At 42.4% G+C, this 20,334-nt stretch overlaps 1 protein-coding gene across 1 annotated transcript in view; it reads right to left on the bottom strand.

Moving 5' to 3' along the window:
- Positions 1-19,959, bottom strand: part of ABCC4 (ATP binding cassette subfamily C member 4) — a 222,824-nt gene extending 202,865 nt beyond the window's left edge. The window contains exon 1 of the mRNA XM_058184767.1: positions 19,587-19,959. Within this exon, the coding sequence (XP_058040750.1) occupies positions 19,587-19,663 (77 nt within the window). The 5' untranslated portion in view covers positions 19,664-19,959. The remainder of the gene's footprint in view (positions 1-19,586) is intronic.
- Between the last annotated feature and the right edge of the window lie 375 nt (positions 19,960-20,334).

Raw genomic sequence — 20,334 nt, 5'->3', positions numbered from 1 at the left:
GTGGTGGTTGAGGTCATTCCACTGTATGTTGTAGATGACTTCTATTTTCCTTCTAGGGTTGCTGGGTCTTTTTGCTTTGCTTAGGATGTTTTGAAGGGCTTTAGTTGGCTTGTGTGCCATGCTGATTCCATGTGGTTGTAGTAATCTGTTGGTGGTTTCTGAGAAATTCTTGATGTATGGCAATGTAACTCTTTTTAGGGTTTGTGTTGGTTGTCCTGTATTGCAGTGGTCCCCAGTGTTTCTGGCTTGGCAGACTGGGGAGGAGAAGAGGGGATGGTTCCGCATGAACACTAGACATGCGCATACGCAGTTCCATTTGCACTTGCAGTGGGTGTGTGCACCCACAGCTCACACAAATGGAGCTTCGCGCATGAGTGTGAGCACCCATTGCTCATGCAGCCCACCACTCGTGCAGCCCACTTCCAAACAGGCTGCAGCCCTGGGGGTATAGTTGCTCCCATTAAAATAAAAGTATAATGATAAATTGGATGATATGAACTATTAGCTGATACAAGATTCAAAACATAGACTGGTAAATGGCATTAGGTATTCAATCCTGCACCTGAACTGCTGATATCCAAACTAAGACATTTTTCAATGTTTTACTGAATTTTCATCTAGCATCTCTCCACAACCCGGAAATCATTAAAAAAAAGGAGCATGCACAGCAAAATGAACTTTAGTGTCCTGCTAAGTACACATTTCATGGATTAATGCCTTGTCGTGGCAAAGAGGCTTGCATAGCTCAATGAAGCTATGAGCTATGTCGTGCAGGGCCACTCAAGACGGACAGGTTATAGCAGAGAGCTCTGACAAAACGTGATCCACTGGAGAAGGAAATGGCAACCCACCCCAGTATCTTTGCCATGAAAACCCCATGGACAGTACCAAAAGGCAAAAAGTTATGACACTGGAAGATGAGCCCCTCAGGTCGGAAGGTGTCTAATATGCTAATGGGAAAGAGCTGAGGGCTAGTACTAGTAGCACCAGAAAGAATGAAGCGACTCGGCCAAAGCCGAAAAGACGCTCAGCTATGGATGTATCTGGTGATGAAAGGAAAGTCCGATGCTGTAAAGATCTATTCTCCATAGGAACCTGGAATGTAAATGGACTCCAGAGGATGGCAGAGGACAGAAAATGTTGTCCATGGGGTCGCAATGGGTCAGACACGACTTCGCAACTAACAACAACAAAGTACACATTGCTTTAACCTGACATTTCTTCTCACTACTCTTATTTATTTATTTTTTTGTTCTGTTTGCTGACCCAATCTTTTTGGACCCAAGGGCAAGAAGAATTGACAATCATTACTCAAGCTGCATAGTTTTTCAGCTCTCTCCCTGAATTTAAAAGCCTTTCGGATGCCATGCCCTTTAGACTTTCAGTCACTCCTTCAAATATTATAGGCAATGAATTATTTTTGTTAGCTTATTAATTAGCAATGTTTTAGTGCCTTCTCCTGAACAACCCTGAAGAGAATGATATTTTAAGCATTTACACACAAACACAAACACACACACACACACAACACACTCCTTTTCTGCTAGTCCGCTGCCTTGAGCTATGCTTCCCTGACCTGGTTGGTGTTTTTTTTCTTGTTTCCAAGAAATAGGAGTAGAGGGAAGATAACAAGACACAAAATACCTTTGAGTCTAATTCTTTTGCTTCTTGTCTGTTAGCCATTCCCCCCTCCCCATGTTCTTTTCTTAACTATCCTATTGTCTATTCAGTTTTGTATATTTTGGATATTTGAATACCAATTCTCTTGTGCTGGTTAATGACCCGTAATAAAGTTAAGTACATAAACGTAGCTAGTAAGTTATATCCTGCATTACCAGAATGTGCTCAGGCTCAGATTGAGATAATATTTATCTCTATCATTGCAAATCGAAAGGAGGCTGCCTCTGGCTTGGAACCAAGCTAAATTTTGGGAAGTCATCCAAAGCAATTACAGTAGTATAAGCAGAGTATCTGAAATGCATCAGGTTAATTTTACAGAAGTAGCAATTCACCTATCTCCACTCATCCTAAATCCTTAATTAATAAACTGCATTAACCTATTAAGGTCAATATATAACTAACTATACCAAAAATAAAGCCACAGGAGAGACAGTTTAACTTCTAAGAAAGCAAGGTTGAGGTCAATAAGCTATGGGCTTCCAGACTCAGCCTGCATATCTCTTCAGCCCATAAGTCATATAAAGCAATCAAGACATCATTATCTTCCTGCAAGGAAATGAAAATACAGCAGGGCTGCATATATAGATGCCAGGCATCTAACAGGAAAGACATTTGCCTTTTGGTGGGTCATAAATTTTATCAGTCGAGGCTTCAGAATACAGTCTATTTTCCTGAGGTTTGCCTAAACTCCTTCCATGCCAGGATGGGATATTTCTGTTCCCACATCACTCCCACACCCACCCAAAATCCCTAAAGCTTGTAAATCCAATGATACGAGATTATCTGAACACGGAATTTTCTGCCTCCCCGCCCTTGAAGAAATTTTTATTTTCTTCTAGAGGACAAAATTGGAGCTCCCCATAGAAAAGCAAAGGAGATAATAAACACCCTTCAGGTGTTCCTTGATAACAAACAACGAAGAGAACAACAAAACAAAGCAACACTGTCATTCCGTGCATTGCAGGAATATCGAAAAGCTCAGGAGGATCTCCAGCCAACACAACATATGTGCACACTTCAAACCCAAGAATTCACTAAGGCAGAAGCTTGTCCACCACAAGGATAAAATACCCAGACAGAAATGGAGCAACATGGTATATGCAGTACAATGCAGTGAGCCATGTGCAGACTAGTGGTGAGTTTCAAAAATTTTTACTACCGGTTCTGTGGGTTTGGCTTGGTGGGCGTGGCATGGCATGGTGGGTGTGGCATGGCATGGTGAGCATGGCAGGGAAAGGATACTGTAAAATAAAAAAGTTTGCAGACCCCTGTGCTAAACAAATAACACTGTCAAACTAGTTACTAGCTAATTCTGGGAGTTGAAGTCCACAAGTCTTAAAGTTACCAGGTTTGGATACCCCTGGACTGAAGCCAGTCAAATGCCCATAACCAACCTGTAACTGCTTCCACTATTTTCTAATGTTTCATTAAGGAACTATGGACAAGTGAACTCCCTCCTTCAGTGACAAGATCTCAGTTACATTGCTGGCTACTGTACCTTTTTTCATAATGTTCTATGGTGCCATATGGGTCCTACTTCCCTGTTTCATACAGGCCCACAAGTCATAATTTGAATTTGCCATGACCAAATAAAGAAAAAACCCTGAATGAACTGTCCTTGCCATTGAAAGTATTTAGGATATCACTTAGCCAGAGTTAATAAGATGGTTGCATGCCTTAAGATATTCTGAAACACTTTAAAGATTTTTAAAATGTTATATAAACTCTGAATATACTCTAAATAACAGCTTTTGTCCTGCCATCTCCAGTATTATTCCAATCCAAATTATGTGAATTATTTACATTTTCAGGCTAAACCTGAGAACAATTCAGTCACAGATCAGTTCTTGATTTGCTTTTATATAGGAGACAGAATTTTGCCAGATTAAACCCTTACTACTCCCTGCTTGACGGATATACTAGCAAGTGGCTGTCCTTACTCTCTGTATGGAATGGGACAATTTGGCATGGCCAATTTGCTCAGGGCGGCCATCTTGTCACGGCCAACTCAACGTGGCCACTTTGATGCAGACAACTCACCATGGGACAGTTTGCCACGGAAAATTCCACACTGGATAACTCAACACGATAAATATTATCTGCCACTATTTCTTTGACATAATTCCCACCTTTGTGAATGGAAATACTGTCAAAGAAACAGTAGCAGATAACATTTTTTTAGTTATCCCGCATGGGATTTTCTGTGGAAAGTTATCCCGCAGTGAGTTGGCCATGATGACATGGACCTACCCATGCTGCTTCTTGTCCCTTTCCCCTTTCTGGAATGTGATCCCTTGTTTTTGGGAAGCTGTCCATCAGCCCAGCCCACACACCCCTCCATAGACATCATCTCTCACACTCGGCAAATACAGCTCTTAAAAAAAATCTGTAAATAAAAAGGTATAAAAGTCTACGTGTGTGGCAGAAATCGATATTTTAAATGATATAAAGTAGGTACAAAAAAGGTTTTTTTTCATTTGGCTCAGGACTATTCTTGAAAATACAGTCTGGGGTTTTTAGTTCTTAGAGGCACTGAGCCAAACAAAGACTGCACTATATTCCTGTGACTTTCATTAAAAAGCTCCAAAAAATGAGGAATGGGTGGGGATTCAGCTACTTATTACTTTCAGTAGTGACATAAATTAAGGAAGTATGAAAATTTCAGTTTGCATCATTTCTAAACCGGTGTCAGCTGACAGGTCACAACTACATTGTTCCACAATTTGCAATCATTTCAGAGGTTTTTTTTTCCTTTAATCATCTCTGTCATAAATTACGCATGTTAACTTGGTTTATTGCCCAGACAGCTTTCCCCAATAAACTACCCAAGAATTATTCCAGCAGCCATTTCCAGAAGTGTATGCATGACTACACACGCGCACACATAAAAACCACCTCTATCACCCAAGCAGAAGATCTATGTTCCTAGCATTTTTTCTAAGATCTGTAGAGAAGAACAACAGAAATGGAGGTCAATTTAGATGACAGCAATCTTGCAAGCAATCTTGCAATTTAGATGATAGCAATCTTGCATCAGCCTTTAATTAAAATTTAAGGAGGAAGATGACTTCTGGGATAGAACCTATTTTCCACTCAAAGGCTATACTCAAAAGTGGGTTGATTTAAGGCACCTCCAGCCAAAATCTTAACTTCCCAAAAATGCTTTAAGGCTGGGCTGAATTTTTGAGGACCTGCCCATCCTGGGGACCAAATATGGCTCTAGGCTCATGCCTCAGCATGCTGAAGAGCTTTGGAAACCGTAAGAAAATAGCAATAGCAACAGCACTGAGACTTATATACTGCTTCACAGTGCTTTACAGCCCTCTCTAAGCAGTTTACAGTGTCAGCCTATTGCCCCCAATCTGGGTCCTCATTTTACCCACCTCGGAAGGATGGAAGGCTGAGTCAACCTTGAGCCTGGTGAGATTCAATCTGCCAAACTGTTGGCAGCCAGTGATCAGCGGAAGTAGCCTGCAATACTGCTCTCTTAACCACTGCACCACCGTGGCACTGGATAAACAATGGCAAGGAGGAGGAGGAGGAGGAGGAGGAGGAGGAGGAGGAGGAGGAGGAGGAGGAGGATTGTTTTCTCTAAGTCATAGAGCAGCGGTTCTCAACCTGTGGGTCGCGACCCCGTTGGGGGTTGAATGACAATTTGCCAGGGGTCACCTAAGACCATCGGAAATACGGGAAGTATACTTGCGAGTCGAAGAATCGTGCTCCAATGGTTGACTCCACAAGCCAGCTGCAGACTCTTCAAATCGCTAGCCGAATTTGGCTTCAGGCTCGATGAATTAAAAAAGAGAGAAATCTTTGCTCTGATGTCTTCCTCTCAAGCCAGCTGCAATCACTCCCAATTGCTAGCCTAATCTGGCTTCAGGCACAATAAACTTAACAGGGGAGGAGTCTCCGCTTTAATGCCTCCATCCTCAAGGCAATCGCAAGCTGTTCAGATCGCTAGCCAAAACGGCTTCAGGCACGATAAATTCAAAACGAAAATAATTTTACGGTTGGGATCGCCACATCGTGGGGAATTGTATTAAAGGGGTCACAGCACTATAAAAGTTGAGAACCACTGTCATAGAGGTTGACATTCCAGTTCCACTCAAGCCCAAGTACTGGCTACCACACCATTCTTCCCATGCTCCCCTTCCAGCCAAGGCCTTACTCTGAAAGACTCCACGGAGGAATGGACTTTGCCCTGAGATTCTCTTCAGAGTGCAATATTGGGAATAGGGTCTGTCTTTTTCCAGCAACATCAACAGGAAAGCAGCCTGAAGGACATGCTAGAACATTTCCCAGCTTCAGTGCCTCTTCTTGGGGGATCCCTTCAATAAGTCATCAAAGCTACAGTTTTTTGTACATTTGTCCGCCACCACACCCTGAGGACTACTGCATATTGACAGTGAGAGAACACGTGGTTCCATGCTCCACACAAGGACTAATTCTGTATATTCTACCTACCCTCTGTCCCATTCTAGGTCACTCACAACTAAATTAAAAACCCACAGATACAAAAAACAAAGAACAACTGCCATCTTTTTGCATCAACGTCCTAGATCCGTGATGGCACGCATGCCAGAAGTGGCACACAAGCCATCTCTCCAAGTACGCCAGCCATCGCTCGTTGCTCTTCTGGGTTCCAGCACACACATGCACGCCGGCCAGCTGGTCTTCGTGCGCACATGCATGCCAGAAACCAGAAGACCAAGTCACCGGCATGCACATGCATGCCAGGGAACTGCTCTTCCGGTTTCCAGCGGTCCCCCGCACGTGTGCGCACACTCTCATTTCGGCACTCGGTGTCAAAAAGGTTCGCCAACACTGTCCTAGATTCTTAACACATGGACATTTATTACCAGTAATACTTGTTTGATACGATATGGCAATTTCTGTAGGTTGAACAAACAGAATGTCTGGGGAAAAAAATATTTTTTTTGTAAAGCATAACCCTAGACCAGGGGTGTCAAACTGACGGCCCGCAGGCCGGATGTGTCACATGCAGGCTAGGCACCCAACCTAGCTCTGAAAATGGGAAAAACGTCACAAAACCACGTGATGGCAACGTGACATGGTGAGTGTAATACCCATGCCCTAGACCAGTGATGGCTAACCTTTTTGCCATCGTGTGCCAAAAGTGGGGAGAGTACGGGGGGTCATGTGCGCGCATGCCCACACTCATAATTCTATGCGCCCCCCCCGTGCATATGTGTGTGACCCACCAACCCTTGCGCTCCCCCCACTTTTGGCATGCGATGGCACAGTGGGCCTGGTAGGCCTGTTTTTCGCCCTCCCCAGGCTTCAGAAGCTTTCTAGCAGCCTGGGGAGGGCAAAAACGGCCTAACCCCCCGCAGTGGCCCTTTGGAGGCCTTCCAGTGGGACTGGAAGGCCTGTTTTTTGCTCTCCTCAGACTCCAGAGCCTTTCTAGGAGCCTAGGGAGAGCGAAAGACAGGCCTTCCCCACCCCCTCCGGAAGCTGGAAACAGTCTGTTTCCCTTCCGGTGTGCCCAGAAGGTCCGAAAATCAGCTGGCTGGTGCACACATGCACGTCGCAGCTGAGCTTGCATGCCCACCAATATGGCTCCATGTGCCATCTGTGGCACGTGTGCCATAGATCTGCCATCACGGCCCTTGACCAACGGCCCACAACTTTTGGGTACTAGGGACCAGTTCCATGGAAAAAGGATTTTCCACGGACCAGAGGAGGCATGGTTTTATGTGCTGCCTGCATCCCATGGATAGGGCTTCACTTGTTTGTATGGCCCAGTTTCTGGCATGCCACGGCCCGGTGCCAGGCCACAGATCAGGGTTTGTGGAGCCCTGCTGTAGACTAACACACAAGAAGGACAAAAGGGGCATCAACAATCCTGGTCTACGCCTTTGATGTTTGATATTACAGATCCCCCTCCACACATACCAGTATGAGAAACCAGCATTGGAAACCTATATTGGAGAATCCTTAATATTTGAGTTAAATCAAATATTTTAAACTAGCAGAAATATATGAATTGTACTTCTTTAAAACGGAACAGGAATGTGAAGTGGGATAGTTTTACTCATTCCTTAGAAATGCATTATAGTGCATCTGCCCATGGGAACAGAGGAGTGTTAGTTTACTACTCTAAAGACCAAATTGATACATGGAAAATAAGAACATGAGGAAAATATTTGCTTCTTTTAAATATGTGACATTTTATTTTGCCTTTAAAGACTCCAGTTCAACTTACAATGTAACACTTACAACTAAATATCAAAATAAAACTGTCATAACATCAAAAATCAGTTCAACCAAATTTTAGGATAAAGAGTTACTTGTTTAAGAACAAATCCATTAAAATAGGATAAAACTTTGCAAAAGAAACATTGTCCAGCCAATCCATAAATTCAGTTTGCAAAAATGATCGTATCGTATCAAACACAAGAGTTCAGTGACAGGACAGAAGCAGATATAAGAGTCAAACGGTTTGAATAACTCAAGATAAAACTTAGCCTATTATATGTTGTATAAGGTTTTAATGGCAGAACAGTCAACAAATCCTTCTTAAAATCTTTGTATCCACTAAAACAGCTACCGTATTTTTCAGAGTATAAGACGCACCTTAGTTTTTGGGGAGGAAAATAAGAAAAAAGTTGATTGACAGGTGGATGGGCCTCCCGGAATACCCCCAATCAGCTGTTCCCATAGGTGAATTTTAGCAACAGGTTCTTTGGTTGTGAGCTCTGTGCCTTGCTTTTTTTTTGCTTTTTTTTCTGCCTCTGAAACTCTTTCAGAAAAAACTTTTTCTGTCTCTGAAAGCCTCCAAAACATAACTTCAGAAAAAAAGCCTCTGAAGCTGTTTGGGGGCTTCTTTTTTGAAGTTCTGTTTGGGGGCTTCTTTTCTGAAACTTCTTTCAGCCTCTGAAACCTCCCTTTGAGAAGCCGGGTGGGGCTACATTTGGAGTATAAGATGCACCCAGATTTTCACCCTCTTTTTGGGGGGAAAAGGTGCATCTTATACTCCAAAAAATACGGATATTTATACTACTGCTAAACCTCAACCATAAATAAGGACTAAATTGCTTATATACTCATTTCTATTTTAAAAAATCTATAAAATATTAATGAGTGTAAGCTATGTAGATCGCTCTTCTAAACAGTTCATATATTGGGAGACAAGCAAACTTTTTTTACTAGGTATTTTCCAGAGCAAATTCAGTGAAACCTGTAGATATATAAAAGGTTTGCCTTCTGACAAAAAAATATTTGATTGGCAATAATTTTTACCTGCACTTCAATTAGTTGTTCAGCGCTACAATTTTCTTTTTGTGTAATACCAATTTTTTTTTAATAAAATCCTATTCATTTAATAGTCAGATTTTAAAAAGGTAATGTTTAAAGCCCTCTAATAAGCTATAAAGAGAGCCAGCAGTGTAATTCTTGGATGGGAATTGGCTGGTTCTGAGATGATTCTGCATATTATGATAGGCCAGCCTCGCAGATCTGAATGGCACGCCAGAAAGTGTTTATTTATCTCTTGACTTTGTACTTGACCTTTCCTTCAGTGTTAATTTAAAATCCATATGCAGACTGTTTAAAGGTCAGCTGGTGGTCTTCAAAACTGTAGAAGGGCCTGGAGTTGGAGTCAGTGTTGCAAGAGGCAGGATGTTGAGCAGACCAATAAATATGGACTTCCATGCTACTCCACCAAATTGTCCCTTACCTTTGTTTACATCTTCAACATACATTTGGAGTCCCTGACTTGTGGGGTTCTTTAGGGCTTGACGCTCATGCTCTTCCTGTTTAACATCTATGAGAAACCTCTGAGTTAGGTCATCCATCAAGGTTCAGCATCATCAATATGCAAATGATATCCAATGATATCATTTGCATATTGATACTTATTGGTATTGATATACATATTGGTACTTCCAACAATGTCAACTTCCAATGAGAGAACAAAGGATTTTAGAAAAGAGCCACTGGCTCAAGGGTTGGTGCCACCAAGAGAACTTTGGATTCCTAGACCACGGTCTGTACTACCTACATGAAGGGCTTTTGGCAAGGGATGAGCTGCACATCACAAGAACTGGGGAAAATGTTTTCAGAAAACAACAGGATTAGTTTATAAGGAGGGCTTTAAACTAAAAATGAAAGGGGAAGCTGAACAATTTTTAGGATCTCTGGGACAATATTTAGGGTCTTTGGGAGTTAATTCCAAGCACAAACCCAACACAACAAACCAACCAATGACGTTTGGAGTGATGGCAAGGATGAAAAACCCAGTGAAAATGTAGACAATATAGGAAATATACTCAAGATCAGCCATAAAGGAACATAGACTAATAGAGTTGGAAAGGACCTTGGGGCTCTTCTAATCCAATCCCCTGCTCGAGCAAGAGAGACCCTGTGCCATTTCAGATAAATGGTTTCCAATCTCTTTTTGAAAGCCTCCAGTGATGGAGCATCCACATGTTCTGAAGGCAAATGTTCCATTGATTGACTGCTCTCGCCGTTAGGAAATTTCTCCTTACTTCTAGGTTGCTTCTCTCCTTGGTTAGTTTCCATCTATTGTTTCTCATCTTACTTTTTGGTGCTTTGGAAAATAGGTTGATCCCTTTCTTCTTTGTAGGAGACCCTCAACTATTGGAACACTGCTCTCATGTCTCCCCTAGTCCTTCTTTTCACTAGAGTAGACATACCCAATTCCTGTAACAGTTCTTCGAATGTTTTATCCTCTAGCCCCCTCATTATTCTTGTTACTTGGGCAAAGTGGGCAGATTGGGGCATGCCAGGTACCATTTATTAAACAATGTCATCTAGTGGGATCCCGGAAGCATGCATGCTCTCCGGGATCCCACCTGCCGGAGGGAACATCATTCCCCCCCCCCAAGAGTTATAGCACCTGCCTTCTGGAACATCACCCCCATGAGTTCCACTCTATAAAGGTTCTGCAAATATTTGAAAATTTGGCTTTTCTCCCAGGTACAGGCTAGATTGTTTTTGAGGCCCTAAATTATTTTGTAGAGCAATGGATGGTTTTTTCTCGGCATACATGCCCTTTTTCCATTCAATTGTTAGTTTTTTCCTTTTTTTTCCTTTTAACTATGTAAGCCACTTAAAAGTTATTTGGGAGTCAGGCAGCCTTCCAAATCTAAATACATAAATTAACTTACGTACTTAATACTTACTTACTTTTGGTCTTTTAGCGTCTCACTAAGTTTTATTTCATTGTTTCCTTTTTTTTTTTCAATTAAACAAAATGAAGATGGATAATTCCAAGGTTTACGGAGTAGAAGGCAATAACATCTCCAAAGGGTCGGGATAGCTCAGGCAATAGAGAAGCCTGTTATTAGAACACAGCAGCCTGCAATTACTGCAGGTTCGAGCCCGGCCCAAGGTTGACTCAGCCTTCCACCCTTTATAAGGTAGGTAAAATGAGGACCCAGATTGTTGGGGGGGCAATAAGTTGACTTTGTAAAAAATATACAAATAGAATGAGACTATTGCCTTATACACTGTAAGCCGCCCTGAGTCTTCGGAGAAGGGCGGGGTATAAATGTAAAAAAACAAAAAAACAAAACAAACAAAGTAAAGTTAAGAAAAAACGAAAAAACAAAACAAAAGGAATTTGGAATTTCAGAGATTTGGGACAAGTGAACTTACTAGATGCTACACAGCCCCATATAAAGTATCTTCTGTAATCAAAAGATGATACAAGTGAAGCTGCTCTCGTAATTTCTACTAGCAATTAATATCCTCTGTTGGATCAGTAGAGCTTCTTTCTTTAGCGATCCCTACTAAATATGGTGGTAAAGGAGAGGCCTCTCCCAATCTAGCCATAGTCTTGGATCCAAGTTACTAAAATTGTCTACAGACAGCTCAAACTCAGTGTGTGTTTAATTCACAACTAGCTAACTATAGTAAAATAGATGCACTCATAATTCTGGTCTAAGAACGTAACAATAAAAGAGTGCCTTGGCCCAACTAGTCCAGCAATAGTTCTCACCCCAAGGCTCTGTTTTAGGCCCAGTACTCTTCAACATCTTCATCAATGCAGGAATAGCCAACACTCCAGAAGAGAGGCTTAAAATACAGAAGTTTCTTGACAGACTTGAACATTGGGCACCATGTAACAAAATGAAATTCAGTGGTGAAAAAACTAAGGTTCTACGTTAAGGCAAGAAAAACAAAATGCACAGGTACAGTATATGTGGTACCTTGCTCAAAAGTAACTGCGAGAGGGATCTTGGAGTCCTAGTGGACAATCAGTTAAATATGAGCCAGCAGTGTGCTGCAGCTGCCAAAAAAGCCAACACAGTTCTAGGTTATATAAACAGAGGGATAGAATCAAAATCACGTTAAGTGTTAACACCACTTTATAATGCCTTCGTAAGGCCACACTTGGAATACTGCACCCAGTTTTGGTTGCCACGATGAAAAAAAGATGTTCAGACTCTAAAAAGCGTGCAAAGAAGAGCAACAAAGATGATTAGGGGACCGGAGGCTAAAACATATACAGTAAAGAACAGTTGCTGGAACTGGGTATGTCTAATCTGATGAAAAGAAGGACTAAAGGAGACATGATAGCAGTGTTCCAATATCTCAGGGGCTGCCACAAAGAAGAGGGAGTCAAGCTATTCTCCAAAGCACCTGAGGGTAGAACAAGAAGTAATAGGTGGAAACTAATCAAGGAGAGAAGCAACTTAGAAAAAAGGAGAAATTTCCTGACAGTTAGAACAATTAATCAGTGGAACAACTTGCCTCCAGAAGTTGTAAATGCTCCAACACTGGAAGTTTTTAAGAAGAGATTGGAAAACTATTTGTCTGAAGTGGTGTAGGGTATTCTACCTAAGCAGGGGTTTGGACAAAAAGACCCCCAAATTCCCTTCCAACTCTGTTATTCTATTTTATTCTATCCTATCCTATCCTATCCTATCCTATCCTATCCTATCCTATCCTATCCTATCCTATCCTATCCTATCCTATCCTACTCTCCACACCATGCATAATTCTGTACAGCTCAATTATGCCTCCTTTCATTCATCAAATTTCTACATCAGGGGTCCCCTCCCCGATCCGTGGACTGGCACCGGTCCCTGGCATGCCAGAAACCAGCCCACACAAACAAGCAAAGCCACATCCGCAGGATGCAGGCAGCACATAAAACCATACCCCCTCCGGTCCACAGAAAAACCTCTCTCCACGGAATCAATCCCTGATGTCCAAAAAGTTGGATGCCTCTGTTCTAGATTAAGAAAAAAGCAACTTTTCCTCATGGGGGAGAAACCTCAATCTCTTAATCTGAAGATTTTAGCTGTCCTCCCCTGAACATTCTGCAGCTCACTATATCCTTTCTGAGGTGAGGCCCCTAAAACTCCACACAATATTCCAGATACAGTTGCACCTGTGATTTACATGGTTTCCAAGTCTGATAAATGAATAAAAATAAATAAAATTACCATATTGTATCTCTATCTGCAGTACGATTTCTGATTATGCCTTAAATACTGTTGGTCTTTTTTGGCAGCAGATGCAGCTGGGTTGATACACATTCATGTATCTTTACTGTAGGGTCTCCTGCAGCTCTGATCCATTAGTTTGTATTGAGTAGTTAGAATTTGTGGCTGCAATGTACATCACGTTAAATGGGATCTGCCATTTCAACACCCGTTCCCTAATCTGCAGAGATCCCCTTGGAGCTCTTTGCAGTCCCTTATTGTTTAATTATCCTGAATAACTTAGTGTCGTAAGCAAACGTGCCTATTCAACTAGCTATGTCTGATTTCAGATCATTTATAAATAGTTTAAAATATTCCAGTGCTAGAATAGAACATAAAGGGCCCCACTAACAATAGAATGGAGTGGGTGGAATGGAGTGGAGTGGAATAGTATAGAATAGAATAGAGCAGAGCAGAGCAGAGCAGAGCAGAGCAGAGCAGAGCAGAGCAGAGTAGAATTCTTTATTGGCCAAATGTGATTGGACACACGAGGAATTTGTCTTCTGTGCATAAGCTCTCATTGTACATAAAAGCTATAAGTGATAAATCATGATCATAGTCATCAGGAAAATACATTCATAATGAATCATAAGATACAACGCTTAGTGATAGAATCAGCATAAATCATACTACACCCTTCCATTGGGCAAAATTTCCACTTATTTGTGGGGTTTTTTATTCCTTAGCTTAGCTTAGCTTATCCACAGGAGAATCTCCTCTTTTATTTCATGTTAAACTTACTGAGAAGTTGTTGATGAGGGACTTTATCATAGGCTTTTTGATCTAAGCAGATTATGTCTCCTGTCCTTGCTCACCCTTAACCATACAGTTATTAACAACTTCAAATACTCTAGTAGATTAGCTAGACAGGACCACCCTTAGTGAATCCATGTTAGGTATCCTTGAGCAAAATCAGTGTTTCATGTATCTGGTAATTTTATCTTTAAAAGAAACTTCCCATATCTTCCTGGAAAAGATATTAATCTGACAGGCCTATAATTTCCTAGATCTCCCTGGGAACCCTTCTTAAAAATTGAAGTTATATTGGCCAACTTCCATTCCTCCCTACAGAAACTGAATGCAGAGACAGGTTGCCTATTGAAGTTAGTAGGTCTACAAATCTCAGCTTTAAGATCCTTAATAACTCTTGGGTAGACGCCAACAGTTATGGTATGGAATATACTTTAAAAGTAGCTGAAACAATTAAAAAAAAGTTTTCAAAACCCCTTTTGAAGGAACAAATCACCGACAAACTCACATTCAACACAGCTAGTCCTCAACTTACAACAGTCCGTTTAGTGACCATTCAAAGTTACAATGGCACAGATAAAAAATGACGTATGACCATTTTTCACACTTACAACTGTTGCAGCATACCCATAGTCATTTGACCAAAATTCAGATGCTTGCCGATTGATTCATAGCAGTTAGTCCTCGACTTACAACAGTTCATTTAGTGACCATTCAAAGTTACAACGGTACTGAAAAAAGGAACTTAGGACCGTTTTTCACAGTTATGACCTTTGTAGCATCCCCATGATCAAGTGATCAAAATTCAGATGCTTGGCAACCGGTTCATATTTATGACCGTTGCTGTGTCTTGTGATCACCTTTTGCAATCCTTCTGACAAGCAAAATCAATGGAGAAGCCAATTCACTTAACAACAGTGAGCAGATTCATTTAACAACAGTCAATGGGAAAGCCAGATTCACTTTAAGGACCGGTTAGTAACTTATCAACTGCAGTGATTCACTTAACTGTGCCACGAAAAGGCATACAATGGGGCAAAACTCACTTAAGCAATGTTTCACTTAGCAACAGAAATGTTGGGCTCAATTGTGGTCGTAAGCTGAGGACTACCTGTATTAGGAAGAGCAAGCTGACAGTTCCCAACGAAGAACTAACTCTTCCTTTTCGGAGCAGTATCTGTTATGCCCTCATAACTTACAGATGTTCTGCTCTGTTGAAAGGAAAGCAATGCCCGCATAACTGCAGCAGGACAGAGAGATGTTGCAGACTGCGGGTGCCCAAATAAAAGCGGGAAGGTGGTACAACAAACCAGGAGTTCTGCACTCACTCACACAGCTTCTGACATTCAGTGTATAGAGATAGACCATGTTTAATGACTGCTCCTTCAGCGTTCAAAGTTAGACCAATTGTTCAGTGACCATTGCAATTGTTATAGGGTCCCGAAGTCATATAATTACGATTTGGGCGCTCAGCAACCAGCTGGCAATTACAACACTGCAAAGTCCCACGGTCATGTAATCATGATTTGCAATTTTTAACTAGCTCCTGTGTCCAGCAAGAAAAGTCAATGGGAAAGCCAGGAGGAGGTCACAAATGGCTATCAATGACCAGTGGATGTTGCAACTCTGCAGGAATAGTCCAGCAACAACTGGGGCTGCCAGAATTGCCATCATTAACTTAGTGCAGTCACATTGATATTGTTCTTTACTATCCAATCACTTAGTGATAAAATTCCCAGTCTCAATTACTTTTGATAAGCAAGGAGTACTTGTAATTTAAACAAACTTATTGATGTAACTAAGCTACATGAGGTGGCAGGGCGAGAATGGGAATGGGAATGGGTATGGGAAGGAAAGGGAAGGGAAGGGAAAGGAAGGGAAGGGAAGGGAAGGGAAGAGAAGAGAGAAGAGAAGAGAAGAGAAGAGAAGAGAAGAGAAGAGAAGAGAATAGAATAGAATTCTTTATTGGCCAAGTGTGATCACACACACAAGGAATTTGTCTCCGCTTCAGAAGCTCACAAGTAATAGGTCACAGGTCATAATCATAGTTATATGGTTTAAGAGGATTGTATTAACTTTTAAGTATTCCATTTTGCTTCTGATGATTGTTAGATTAAAAATCTACCCAATAAGATTTTATTTTGTTCCAGACCTAAACTCAGGTAGGAAACTAAAAACAGATGAATAATTATCATTCTGCAAGCATCATTCTGACTTTCAAAAATGACATACTATTTCTGAAGGGTGCTGAAATATCCCAGGGTTGTGTAAGAAAATCAAGTAATGAATGTGTATGATTCCCAAACAAATATTATAAACATTGATTTTCTATGTCACAGGACAATACCACCTTCAGTCATTAACTATTAATTTCAGGAAATTTTTAAGTACTTAGTCTAACTACATTCCTTAGTAAAACAGTGTATTTTTATTTTTATTTCTTGATCTTACTACATGAAGACACAAGCAGAAATACATTAATGTTCTCTTAATACCTATATAATAAAAAAACAAAATGCCTTTCTTAACTATAATTTGGATTTAATACTGAGAAACTGTAGCTTTATTTTATCACAAATTACTGTGTTTCCCCAAAAATAAGACCCTGTCTTATATTTTTCTGAACCCTGAAATAAGCACTTGGCCTTATTGCCATGTGCTCAAAAGCCCGATTTGGGTTTATTATCAAGGGATGTCTTATTTTGGGGGAAACAGGATAATACAGTCAAATAACTACCATAAATTGTTGTCCAAGGAATGCATCCATTTTAATTTGCAAAGCATTATATTTAAGTTCAAATAATAATTGAATAATTATCCAATTAATAATAATAGGACATCCTCTTACTGTGCTGTATTTTAGCATTGAAATGTTATGCTCCTACCAAGTAGAAATTGCTACAATAATTGTCTTCCAAATAGAAACACACACAACCAGAGTGTGAGATGGCACAGTGCTTAATAAGAAGAAATGGCTGATTGTAGACTGTCTTCGACTTACGACCACTATTGCTAATTGCTAAGTGAGAAATTTGTTAAGTGAGTTTCACCTCATTTCACGTCTTTTCTTGCCCCATTTTTTAAGTGAATCACTGCAGTTCTTAAATTAATAATGCGGTTTTTAAGTGAACCTGGCATCCCCATTGACTTTGCTTATCAAACAGTCACAAAAGATGGTCACATGACCCCAGGACACTGCAATCGTCATAAATATGAACCAGCTGTCAAGCATCCATATGACCATGGGGATAATGCAGTGGTCTTAAGTGTGAAAAATGGTCATTTTTTCAGGGGTATCAAACTGGATTTTTTCGAGAGCTGGATCAGCACTGTAGTTCTCCTTTATGGGCCGGGGAGAGGAGGAGACAGGACGGACACCTCCTGCAGCATTTTGGCGGCTAAAACGGGACACGGGGACACACGTGGCCCCCCCGCGGCTTATTTTCAGTTTGGACAGCCTTCTGCAGCACTTTGCCAGCCAAAATGAGGCACGCGGGGCGTGTATGGCCCCAGCACCCTGTTTTGGCTGCCAGAGGCACCGCGGGCCAGTCCATAACTATTTTCCCCTTTTTACATGTATGAAGATGGCGTGGGGTTTTAATCACATGGTCACAGCTGCCACCTTCACTTTTTTGACCTCTCCTCCACAGATGCACCTGCACCCACGTGGCTGAACAATAACATTTGAGAACCGCTCGAAATATTAAAGCAGTAAAACTAAATAGCATATTTGGCTACCTGGAACCAAAATATTCTATTTATGGGGCAGGAGGGGGGGGGGCTGCTGCCATATATATCGCTGTACTACTGCAAGGTTGGAGAAATTCTATGCAGGTAGTCCTTCGACTTACGACCACAATTCAGCTCAAGATTTCTGTTGCTAAGTGGGGCATTAAGTGAGTTTTGCCCCATTTTACAACCGTTCTCGCCACAGTTGTTAACCGAGTCACTGCAGCTGATCAGTTAGTAACCCAGTTACTAAGTGAATCTGGCTTCCCCATTGAGTTTGCTCATCAGAAAGGGGATCCAACAACCCCGGGACACAGCCACAGTCGTAAATATGAACCAGTTGCCAAGCATCTGGATTTTGGTCACATGATCATAGAGATGCCGCAAAGCTCTCAACTTTGCAAAATTGATCCTAAGTCCCATTTTTCAACCCTTGTTGTAACTTTGAACGGTCACTAAATAAACTGCTGTAAGTCTACCTTAAGAAGCATTAAGAAGTGCAGGTAGTCCTCGACTTAGAACAGTTTGTTTAGTGACCGTTCAAAGTTACAATGGCGCTCAAAAAAGTGACATGACTGTTTTTCACAGTTATGACCTTTCCAGCATCCATATGAACATCTGACCAAAATTCAGATGCTTGGCGACTGGTTCATATCGATGACTGTGGCTCAGTGGTGAATTGTAAAATTTGTTACTACTGGTTCTGTGGAGGTGGCTTGGGGGGGGAGGGGGAGGGGGTGGTAATGTGACTGGGTGGGCATGGCCAACTTTTTTTTAAAAAACTTTTAAGAGCATTTTTTCTACAATCTCTTCGGATGAAGAAGTTATAAAAACGCTTTTAAAGGCTCTGACGATCAGGCAACTCAGCTGGGATCATTAAATAAAAATGCTTTTAAAAGGCTCTGAGGATCCCAGCTGAGCCGCGCAATCATCAGAGACTTTTTTTTTACTTTTAAAAGCATTTTTTCAGCTTTTTTTTTTAAAAAAAACCTCTGATGATCGCGCGGCTCAGCATTGTGGGGGGCAGGAATTTTTGCTACTGGTTCTCCGAACCACCTGCCACCATCACTACCATATTGGGCGATCCAGTCCAAACCGGGAGCATTTCACCCCTGCTGTTGCTGTGTCCCATGGTCGTGTGATCCTTTTTTGCCGAGCAAAGTCAATGGGGAAGCCAGATAGATTTAACAACCAAGTTCCTAACTTATCCACTGCAGTAATTCACTTAACAAATGTGGCAAGAAAAGTCATAAAACAGGGCAAAAAACTCACTTAACCAAGGTCTCACTGAACAACATGAATTTTGGGCTCCATTATGGTCGTAAGTGAAGGGTCTACCTGTGTGAGAACATCCAGGGAAATACCACTTACAGACCCACATTTCTGAGAAGTTGGTGAGATTAAAGCAAAATCAATGGGGGAAGCTGGATTCACTTATTTCACTGACTTAAACCACAACCACCTCGCTGAAAGAAAAAGTCGTAACATGGGGCAAAAGAAACTCAACTTAACCAACGTCTCGCTCAACAACAGAAAGTTTGGACTCGATTGTGGTCGTTAGTCGAGAATACCTGTAGCCCTAGGTGGTAAAAGTAAGTGAGTGAGAATGTGTGTGTGTGCGTGTCGGGTTTCCCCTCCTGCGCGCATTCAGACGGTGCTTCTACCGCGAGTCCATCTGAGAAGCCGAGCGCCGAAACTCCATGCACCTGTCTCGAGAGAATCGCATCTTTCTTTCTTCTTTTAACCCCGGGCGACAAAAGCACCTTAATTGCCCCCCACAAATAACGCCCGGGATAAGCTTTCCTGAGGCAAGGGGGCGGCTGGCTGCCTCATTCATTCGCGGGGAAACCCGGCGGAGAGCTCGGCTGATTCGGGTGGAAAGCTGGGACTCACGAGGAGGCGGAAGGCGGGGAGCGGAGTGGTGGGGAGCGGGTGGGGGAAACGACTCACCAGAAGAAAAGGCGCGAGCAGAAGTTGGCATCCCTCGAAGGGTTCGCTTTCTCGTCCCGGGAGGGAAGCGCCTCCATCGACCCCGCCGTGAGAAAAGAAGAAGAGGAGGAGGAGGAGGAGGAGGAACCTGCGCGGCCTCGCCCGGCGGAGATTTCTTCCCCTCGGGCAGAGACAGGCGTGCGAGCAAAGGAGCGGCGGGTAGAGCTGGAGGTGCTTCCGGGCAACCCGACACCCGGCTCACCCGCGGCACCGGCTGCCTCTAGAGGGAGCCGCCCGGCTCCGACCGGAGTGAGCTGGCAACTCGCCCACCCGCCCGCCGCCAGAGCCTTCCTGCCTCCCCGGGAACCCCGGCAAGGCGGCGGCGGCGACGCGTGCGCCTGGCCCGGCTCTGCCCCGCGGAAGTCGAGCCTCGCCGAGTGCGAACCTGAGGCCGCCTGCTTCTTTTGAGAGGCAGGTCTTCAGACTGGGGGGTTAGGTTGGGGGTTAGATTGGGACCACCTTTCGCTGCACCGGCCAGGAGCGTCCTGTATGAGCGGTGGGATCAATGGCAGCCCCTGCCTTGCAGCTTGCCTCGGTTCCTAGTGCCAAAAAGGCATTAAGAGCTCATAACCTAATCATGGGTAGCTTATTTATTTATTTATTTATTTATTTTTCGCATTTTTATACCGCCCTACCTCCCTAGGGACTCAGGGCGGTTTACAGCCAAATAAAAATACATATAAATACAAAATAAAACATCAGTTAAAAA

The sequence above is a fragment of the Ahaetulla prasina genome, chromosome 5 (assembly GCF_028640845.1).
Source record: "Ahaetulla prasina isolate Xishuangbanna chromosome 5, ASM2864084v1, whole genome shotgun sequence".
Taxonomy (NCBI): Eukaryota; Metazoa; Chordata; class Lepidosauria; order Squamata; family Colubridae; genus Ahaetulla; species Ahaetulla prasina.
Note: the sequence above shows the minus strand (reverse complement) of the source record. Positions and strands in the feature narration are given on the sequence as shown.